This window comes from Phaethon lepturus, unplaced genomic scaffold (genome assembly GCF_000687285.1).
Source record: "Phaethon lepturus isolate BGI_N335 unplaced genomic scaffold, ASM68728v1 scaffold6519, whole genome shotgun sequence".
Lineage (NCBI taxonomy): Eukaryota > Metazoa > Chordata > Aves > Phaethontiformes > Phaethontidae > Phaethon > Phaethon lepturus.
In genome coordinates, this window is record NW_010561124.1 from 41,143 (window position 1) to 51,746 (window position 10,604).

The following is a 10,604-nucleotide window of genomic DNA, read 5'->3' on the forward strand; positions in this document are numbered from 1 at the left end:
CTATTCCAACAATTTGTTAGCTGTTAAGGCCAAGAGGACCACCATATTGCCCGAGCTTCTGCCTAATAAAGAGCCACAGCTTTGATGAAAATCCAGTGCCTCATAAGAATCACACTCTGAATTATTCTCTTCCCCTCTCTGCTACAAATCAGTTTCTTGGGATGCTGACTTATCCCACAGACTAAAACATGCCATATGATACAAAAGCATGCTCCTCTGTTTCACTCTTGCCTGAAACTCTCTGCAAAACCTTGGAGTCTTTTCACACCTAATAACAACACACAATTCCTCTGTTCTGCTTGGAGCCCAACTTTTTGAGTTTTCACATTCCCCCTGATGCACTGAAGTTCTTTCAGCATCAGTTCATGATACAGAGAGTCCTTCCAGGAACAAGCAGTCAAAATTACACAACATACACCATTGACTCCAGCAGGATATTCCTCAATAACAGGGAAACAATTGCTAAGTGACTCCCCCAGAGTCAGTTACTGGCAGTTCCAGAAATCGGTCTAATAAATGGGTTGTCCATAAGAGCATGAATTTATACAATGGATCTGTCTCAAGCTGTATCTTATGGTTTTGAAAGCCCTAAGTTTTGGCACCTGTATAACCACACTTTGTAAATGTGTCTTTTCACAACTGACACATTCTTTCCCTCTCTGCTGTACAGAAGTTCACTTGAACCAGAGCAGCCCAACCAGTGAGTTCCCCAGCTACAGTGAAAACGGAAATGATACCAGTTTACTTGTTTCACCCCTTCTGGTGGCTGGAGTAGTGATCGGACTTGTGCTGTTTCTATCCTGTGTTACAATCATTGTTGGCAGTCTGCGAAAGGATGGACGGTTAAGACACCCACATCTGAGGAGAGATGCTGTTTATGGTAAGATAGCTAGTTATCGCAAGATAATGCCTAACTTTATTAAAATGTGGTGCTACAGGCAACAAAAAGCATCTGGCCACTGTGCAAGGGATTAAAAAAAGAAAAAATTTTAAAAATAGGTTAAGTAGGTCACAGGCAGCTCTGTAGTTTAATAGCATCTTTGTGCTGGCACTTAATTCACACAGTATAAGCTCCAGAGTTAATGGTTAACATAAGAAATGCTGTCGGCATGAGCCTTGTTTAAACAGCTTATTTTTCCTTGATACGGTATAAGAATTCTTCTCCATCACTAGAATCCTGATAGTTTATTTTCATATCCCGTTACAACCTTGGTATAGCATACAATGTAATTTCTACTTGTTGAAAAGCCAGGAATCTTTTAACTTCTGCAGTGTGCACCAGCCTACAACGACTGGGCAATTACTTCTTTTCTGACTACAAAAGTTAATAACTGTGTATAAACAGAACAACAAGGCATCAAAATGTCATTACAACTGTCATCAACATTAAACAGACTGGTTTGCTATCAAAAAAGTGCCAATCCCTACCTCCTTGCCCCCTGACCAAAACACCCATACTTTAAAAGGATTTGGGAATATGAAGGAGTTAATTGTAGAATTATATTTTTGGCCATGTTTGCTGACCAGAAGTTAAAAGCCAATTTGTCAAAGAAATTACAGAATCTGATGAATTCTATATTTAAGGAAAACACAGTTACAAAAAGTTACTTTGTAAGTCTTCAGCTAGTAAAAATTCAAATGATAAATAGATTAATGAATTGAGTGGAGCATCAACAATTATGTCATCTGTGGTTAGGCTCCTATATCTGCCGTTTGTTATGAGAGTACCGTTCTTTGCATATTGTTGAGGTTTTTTTCTTTGTATAGAAAAGATAGTAGTATGTGAGCCACATAAAAATGCACTGGCTCAAATCTTGATTTCACTGAGGTAAATCAAGTACCCACTGAAGTCAATTGGACTTCATTTAATTATTTGGACGAGGAATTTTCATGTCTAAAAAACATATTTCCTAGGATCAGTTTGTCCAGCTCGAGCTAGGAATATTTTTGGCTTTTATAGAAACATTTATCCAGATAAGTGAATAATGTCTATGCTTTGGGAATAAATTTTAGACTCCAAAAGAAGCAAAATGCAAACTCCCATGGTAACATAACTGCAGGAAAAAGAAAAAAAGAATCAGAAAACCAGTGTCTACTATTATTGTAACATCTATTTTTCCCCACTTTTCAGCAGCTAATTTGGGATTAAATAGTTAAACACAAATTGGAGTTACTGTTTTACGCATGAACAGCAATCCTCTGGCATGATAAAATACTGACCATTAAGATTCAATCACTACATTTAAATCTACCCAAGTGAAAATTTTAACATTAGCACACACCATCCTAATATCTCAGCATGCTTCCACTGGCCAGCATGGAAGCAGCAGGAGTCACTGTGAAGTTGGCTTCCTTCACTTACCAAGCAAAAAGAAAAGCACAGTGCATGATAGACTAAATTAGTCCCAGTGGATGAAAAGCAGACATGAGCCAGCAACATGCGCTCGCAGCCCAGAAGGCCAACTGCATCCTGGGCTGCATCTAAAGAAGCAGGGCCCACAAGTCAAGGAAGCCAATTCTGACCCTCTACTCCGCTCTGGTAAGACCCCACCTGGAGTACTCTGTCCAGCTCTGGAGCCCTCACCACAGGAAAGACATGGACCTGTTGGAGCGGGTCCAGAGGAGGGCCACCAAAATGACCAGAGGGATGGAACACCTCTTCTATGAGGACAGGCTGAGAGAGTTGGGGTTGTTCAGCCTGGAGAAGAGAGGGCTCCAGGGAGACCTTATTGCAGCCTTCCGGTACCTGAAGGGGGCTTATAAGAAAGATGGGGACAGACTTTTTTGCTATGTAGCAATAGGACAAGGGGTAATGGTTTTAAGCTAAAAGAGGGCAGATTTAGACCAGCTATAAGGAAGAAATTTTTCACAATGCAGGTGGTGAAACACTGGCCCAGGTTGCCCAGAGAGGTGGTAGATGCTCCATCCCTGGAAACATTCCAGGTCAGGTTGGACGGAGCTCTGAGAAACGTGGTCAAGTGAAAAATGTCCCTGCTTACTGCAGGTGCATTGGACTATCTGACCCAAAGATTCTATGATTCTGTGGTAGATTCCTTAAGCATAGATTGGCAGAGGTGAAACTTGCCAGAAGGAGAACAGGCAGTTCAAGTGATTCCTGCCTTTTACCCTCTGTTGAGAGAGACACTGCTTTACTTTTATGTCACTTTAGAAGTTGACTCTTCTCTCCAGGTACTATTTTAATGTATTGAGTGAAAAGGAGGGATCGTTTTATTTGGAAGACAACTGCAGGGAGCAGAGATTGCTGCATTTCCACAATTTGGGACATTCTTAGGGAAATTTACCCCAGAATATTGAGCATTAACTAACTATCCTCTGAGACAGAAAATAGCACTAACTTCTTGGTATTTGTGGAGCTATGAAGCTCTTGCATGAAAGCACCGAGAAAGCCCTGGAGCAGGCAGATTGATGATTTTCTCTACTATGTTCCAGGTTTTCCCTTTTTTGTGAGTGTTTTTATTGAGAACAGCATTTTCAAGACACATACCTGCAATCAAACACCTAAGCCTCCTTTTAAAAACCTTCACAGAACTGTCAAGGTTTCATTGTATGCAACTCCTGGAAACTTCAGCAATCCTGCTAATGTTTGAAGTTGCATGCAAATGAACTGACACTCCTTTTCAACCTTTGCAGCACAAGAAAAGCTTTAGACACTTGCATCTTGGAGGGCAGCACTAAATATATAGTCCCTGTACTATAGCCTGAAACACCACAGTTCATCTACAGGTGATGCTAACTTGCTTTTAAAGCAATGTCCTGTCAAACCTGATTGTTCCAGAATACCAGTAATTCCTCTGCCTCAGGTTTTATTTTCTTATATGTGCCCATGTTATAAACAGTGATACTATCTCAGAGAATCCACCACGGAGGAAAAGAGCAGCAAGTATTAATTGCTTGTTTTCCAGCTCCAGATGGCTTCTCTTATGGTGGCTCTTTTGGAGAGCTGAGATCCACCTGCATGGAAGAGTTTCCCCCAGCTTTTGATTTTGGTTCCTATCTGGATACACTTTCTCAGGTCAACGTCATGTATCCCGATTCACCTCCACGGTAAGCACTTTTCTAAGATTGAGTGTTACAGTCCTGCCCTTGCAAAGCCTGTTAAAGAAAAAAATAAAACTGCTAGAGCTATACCCACTACAAAAATGCAGGTCACACAAACTCTAAATACAGACAGATGTTGTTTAGTTTGAGTACAAGTTCAAGTTTTCCTTAGCAGAATACATCTTTACTAAAGGCATGTATACAGCCAATTCTCATTTACTAATATTCACATTAAAATTTATCATATTAAATAGCATACTAATTAAAGACACAAGTAAAATTACTTATGAATGTCTTTGAAAGAAATTATTTTACAAGTCCAAGTTTCAATTCCAGGAGAAAAATATATACTTTTTGCAAGAACTTTTAGGTTACATATATTACTGACCTTGATACTGTTCAGATCAGAGTGAACAGGAAAAACAAAACGGGGGGGAGGAGGGCGGCACGGGGAGTGCAAGAAACCTCTAAACCTTTCCATATTTTTCATCAAGTCTCATTTCTCAGCTTTCTTAACCCTGGTATTTTATCAGAAAGCAGAACTGAAGAAAACATACCTTTCTGACATACCCAGGAATTGTACTTAACCTCCATTTAGGAGAGTGAGAAAATTGTTTGGGATTGTTCATCTTATATGAGTAATCTGTGAAGGACAATGACTACCATTTTACCTGTTTAACCCAAACCTGCTCTGGAAAGCCATAGTTGCCTGAATTGTAGTAGCATCTTTGCAGAAGAGCATCCTTCAAATATCAGGCAGTTCTAGTCATGTTACCTCCCAAGGCAACTAGAAGAGGCTCTTTGTCCAAAGACAGTTATTCCAGAAATCATACAGCAGCTCCTTCCACATTTGTGTGCCTGCATTCACAGGGTACAAGAATGGCCATTATGAGTGAAAAGAGTTGGCCTTTAGGCCATCTATCTCTTCTGTGTGCCTCATGCACCTTGAGGTTAATAAATGAAGGAATTCAGTTACGTCCAATGAACCAACAGAAATCATTTTAAACGGAACATCACTTCAGGCTTTCTGTACTGCTGTATCTTACAAACAGCAAATAGTGGTTGAACGGTCAGGCCCCCTTTTTTTTTTCCCCCCTCTTTGCCTTTTAAGCAGATACTGTTTTGAGTTAAACTGATAAAAGACCAGCCCTTTTCTGACTGCTTGTATACATATACAAAATAGAGCAAGTCAGTAGTATGTTCCTCAAGCAACCCTTTATGTATTACAAAGTCATGCTATATAATAAATGGGCTTTTAGAGATTGTGTAAATATTTTAGCAGAAGGCTCACAAGTGAAAAATTATTTTGAGCCTGGCATCTAAATTTGTAGAACGTCAGCTAAAGCCACTTAAAAATTTAGACTGGTTTTTGGACCCACACCCACAAGTCTTTACTAATAAAAGCCAACCAGCTGACACCCAAGCAACAGCTTGAGCAGGCAGTTGGCCAGATTTCTGAGAACAAGCTCAGACTCCTGTGAATAAGCTCTGAGAAGATATTTCTTTAGTAGAGAGGTCTCTTAAGGTTATACCAAAGATTGCGTCCATTTCCAGTTTGAAACAGGCCCAAAGAAGGATTTTCCAACTCTGTGGAGTTCTCTGTGTGGAAGGAGACTGAGTGATATGGGACAGCACTAGATGATCTGTGCTTTCCTGTATTTCCAGCTACTTCTGTAATGAGCCTGGCACAAGTTAACTATCTTGTGTCCTCCCTTGTCCTAAGAAACTATTCTGGGACATCAATACTAGGATCAGAGAGATATAAAGGTGACCAACCACTGCCACCTCAAGATTCCCTTGAGGGCTGAGTGGACTGCATCCCTCAGGGGCCAAAGATCTTGCTCTTGCATACACAAGGAAACACTGCTTATACCATAAACTGCAGTGCTGCATCACAGGTCAAAAGTAAAGATTATTGTTAATGGTTTTGCTGTTTTCTCACTGCTGCCATAGTTAAATGTTTTAGAAAAAGTGGCTTTGGCAAATGATCAAAATCTTAAGTTACATCTTAGCAACCCAACTTGGAGAAGACTTCAAGAGAAGCAGAGCTTAGCAGATGGCTGAAAGCAAAGCTACATAGAGAGACATTTAAACTTACTATTAATACGTTATATAGTCCGTTGTAACTTTCCGTTCAGAAAAGCACTGGTTGAGAAGCATTGTGTGAATACAGTGCATTATGTAAGAGCCTGAAAAATTTCTGGATAGCTACCTTTACACTCTCCTCCATGGCATGCTAGTAAAATGTATTTTTTCTAATTAGTAGAGCATGGAGATTATTTGGACTGATGAGTGCTAACAGCAGGAAAACTGACTGTCAGACATGGCCTTGAAGCATAAACAAGACATGCTTGACCTTGTGCATTTAAAATATTAACTGACTGGGATCAATCTTGTTACATATTATTATGTTTTGAAGAGTAGGTTTACTCAAAGGTAGCACTGGCTAAATTAATGCAATTTCTCTTTCTAATTCATGCAGTGCAAGATGTAATTTAAAGCTAAACTAGCATGCCCAAAAGCTAATAATGCAACTGTAGCATAAACAGAACAGAAACGAAGAGCAGCAAGGAAAGCAACTGCACTGGCAAATAACACACATTTGAAGTGAAAGAATTCAGTGAGTGGAAACGAGTGTCCTGCTGGCACAAGCACATACCAAGGCATTAGCTTTGGATACAGCCTGCAAGGGGCAACAGCATTACATCACTGCATACTAGGTGCTGCGGAGTTGAGTATTCTTGAACTTTTGCTAAAACGGTACTTTCTGAAATTATTTCAGTAGAAAGCATGACACCTCTATTTGGCCAAGGGAGTGATTATAATCAGTCTAGAATGTTTTCATTAGATTTTACAGGTTGGCTTTAAACCATGAAATGAGTGGAAATGGAATTTTAGGGGAAGGCTGATGAAACAGAGTAAGAGTTAAGAGTACCCATTTTTATGGCTGAGGAAAAGCTGACTGTTCAGGACTGCCCACTGTCAACTCTCCAATTGAAAGTCCAACACAAAATACTATTTATATTAAAACTTTAATTGGGAAATTAATTTCTGAAAAATGCCTTGGGATATTAGTAATTTAATTGCTTTGATATCTAAATCACAAATTTCATTTGAAGCTCAATTTGATTATCACCATAGACACTTCTACTAACCACTTTCTCACTTTAGATTTTACATTAGATTTAGAGGAATACCACGCACTGAGTTTTGTCATTAGTTCGCAATAGTTTCAGGGTGATTACAGAGAAGCCATTTGGCCAATTTGTCTTGACAGCCCAAAATATACAGTGCTCCTATCGATAAACATCCCTTTAGGATAATTAATGACTTTCTAATGAATCTCAGATCTGTGTTAGCATCTGTCAGATTGATTTTACGTGAGGTGTAGAAGGGAAATATAAAAACAGAATACAGTGCATATGAACTAAGCAGTTTCAAGATGTAAGGGTTTGTATTTTAGAGCCTATTTCTAACATGTACAAATACTTGTAGTAACACTAGAAGTTAAATTAATGTTTCATAGTTTGTGTTACCAGAGATGGCAAAGTATTTGTTTCTAAGAAACTTCAATAATCTGAGAAAGATGACCCTGCTGATCTAGTAACAATTCTAAATCACAGAATTCTTCTCCCCTCCCACATTAGGAAACTTTAACAAATTCAACCTGAAGAAAGTATAAGAACAATCTCCCTGCCACAGCTTAACTATCATAGTAAATACGACTTTGAAAGAAATACTGGAAAGCCTGTAAATCCAGTATTTGCCAATTTGTTCAACATTCACTGTGATGGTATGAGCAAAATCATCTAATTGAATTTTTAGTATCTTTAAACTTCTTAGACTCAAAGAAAAGAAAAAAGTGTTATTTGGAATTATGTGACAAGCAGCAGACCTTTAATGCAAAAAGTCTTCTGGATGTTGATTGAGATGGCTGTAGTTGTCACTTTACATATCCCAAACATATACTGTTGACACTGTGTGGATAATACCTTTATACATAGAAATCATGAGTTCGTGCTCATGTTCACTGTGCCCAGAGTTAATTGTAACACATGCACTTATAAGTGAGCTTTCCAAATTATCTTTTTATGTATATAAGCAAGCTATTTTAAAATAATTTGAGCTTATATGTTTTAAGTGGCTTGAAGTACGGTACCAAAGACCAAGTAAATTAAAAACTATTGCATTTTCTTGAAGAGAGTCTCTAAAACCCTAACAATGAGGAGATTTGAGGTTCCCTGCAGGAAAAGAATTTTATCAACTTTTCACCTTTTGGCCAGAGGAAATGCATTTCACCCCACTTGATTTTTCACTCAGTGCTTTTTCACTCCTTAGTGATTGGATATTAATGGTATATACAGAGCTTGAGGCAACTAAGGTTACCACCTTTTTCATCTGTGGCTCATGACTGTCTAATACAGAACATCACTGAGGAATGACTCTTGAGCAAGATGGAGGGATTTAGCTTCAGGAATAGTTTTAATGGAAGCTACAAAGTCCTCTCTGTATTTCACATCAAAATGTGTCCTGCAGGGCACACTATGATAAAAACCTGTTAGTCACCCATTATCCTAGTATTCACATTAGAACACATTGAGGGTTTTTTTCCTTGTTTATTTTAAGTGTGCTCACTCTACCTCATATGGTCATCTTGCCTACTCTATATAGGATCAATTCTAGTGAAAATTGCCTTGTTTAGGCTTGATAAATTCCAGTACTCTTAATATCCATGTTCAGTCTGCATTGTTTAAACAGGCAAATTCATTTTAAAATTACTTTAAAGTGGCAAAAGGAAATGCTCATGTCTTAAAGACAGACCCTAATTTTGCTCTAAATATGAAAACCAGAAAAAACAAACTACATAAGGTACTTTCCTCTCTAAGACATTCTTTTCAATCCTCCACTTCTGAGGAAGCAAGTCAGCCATATCAGAGGGAGAAGGCTTGAACCAGCTTTGTAGATTTTCTTGAAAGACAGAATTATCCTTGCAGGGAACTAACATAGAAACATGCTATGTTGTGCTTGTATTCCTTTGCCAAGGCCACTTTTCCTGCAAGCGTGCAAGGTAGGTAGCTTTTGGCACATTACAATGACAGTTGGCAAAGCACAAGATGGACATTTGTGGTTAAGTTCAGATCTCACTTCAATACCTTCATGGAGATTTTTCAGTCACTAAAGTAAGAAATACCATTGTAAATATGACAGTTTTAAATCCATGGGAAATCCATGGGAAATCATGACAGGAGATAAAACTCTCAATTCTTTCAACTCCAAATTCTGAGCAACTAGACCCTCAAAAGCCTCTGCCTTCACATCCGAGTGCTACTCCTAATTAATATTAGGTATAGAAACAAGTTAATTGCTGTTTGATTAGTTAGTTGCTGTCTGCTGTGAAGGGCTTTTTACATGACACCTGCAATTCACAGCCCATCCAGTAAGCACAAGGAGATTGCCTTAGTGCCCAACATTAAGCCAGCCCTTTAGAGGTCAGAGTCTGTAAGTGAGATCCCAACACGTGTATCTAGACTAGTATTTCAGATGTCTCTGGTGTATCTCTAAACAGAGCCCTGCCATGGTGAGGTTCTCAGCTGACGTGAATGCTACCACACCAGTGGCAGCACCATCAAGTTATATATGCTGTATGAACAGGTTTGCCCCTCGAGCTGCCTTCATCCTGACATTTTCTACTAACAGATCATCCTTCAGGAAGCTCTTTCAGTCAGAGGAACATAGGCTCGAAAGGATCTTCTGCAGTTACCCAATCCCACCCCTAGTGCTCCAAGTAATCATTTTTAATAGAAATTTACCTATTCCGTAACAGCGTTTATAAGGATCTTTTGTCCCATTATACTCATTCCAGAATACCTAAAGACAGACCTAATTCCTAATTATTATGGCAACCTTATTTCCAGCTTAAATTCATTTACAGCCATTTTATGATAGTTTCTTTTTGTGGCAGTTCCATTCCTCTTAAGAACCCATGCCTTTCTCTCTACTTGCTTCTTGTATTTGTAGTCAAAAATCTTCTCACACCTCAGCCTGCATGTTGTGAGGTTAAGGCACAAAGTTCTCTTCCCTGTTTGTCATTAAAAATATCTGTTGGGACACTGTATCATCTGACCAGCCTCTCTCTATGCCTGTCCCAGTTTGCACTTCTAGAGTGAAACTATTACTGCATATAAAAACAAAAAAAAACAATAAAACCAAAAAAACCCCTGCAGCAGTGAAAGCAGAAAAACCTGATGAAAGAGAAGCACCAAGCATTTCTAACAGAAATCTATTGTGCCATGCAGAACAATCACAACTTAAAACTGTTGTCTTTGATAACAGTACTGAAAAAAAAGGAATATTTTTTTCTGATTTCCCAGTAGTTAGACTTTCTGTTGTATACTGCAGCTAGTATTTCCTTCATCTGCTCTAGAATTTATTCCTAGAATAATTAAAGCAGAGCCCTTTCTAGGAATGTGATCCTGAAACATGTCACATGGCAAACTTCCTCAAATATTAGCAGGTCCTAAGCATTCCTGCTGACATGCAAAAAA

General features: G+C 38.8%; 1 protein-coding gene across 1 annotated transcript in view; it reads left to right on the forward strand.

Moving 5' to 3' along the window:
- The first annotated feature begins 573 nt into the window (after positions 1-573).
- The window catches only part of LOC104626064 (protein BEAN1-like), a 17,757-nt gene continuing 7,726 nt past the window's right edge, over positions 574-10,604 (forward strand). The window contains exons 1-2 of the mRNA XM_010293886.1: positions 574-880; positions 3,924-4,065. Of these exons, the coding sequence (XP_010292188.1) occupies positions 574-880; positions 3,924-4,065 (449 nt within the window). The remainder of the gene's footprint in view (positions 881-3,923; positions 4,066-10,604) is intronic.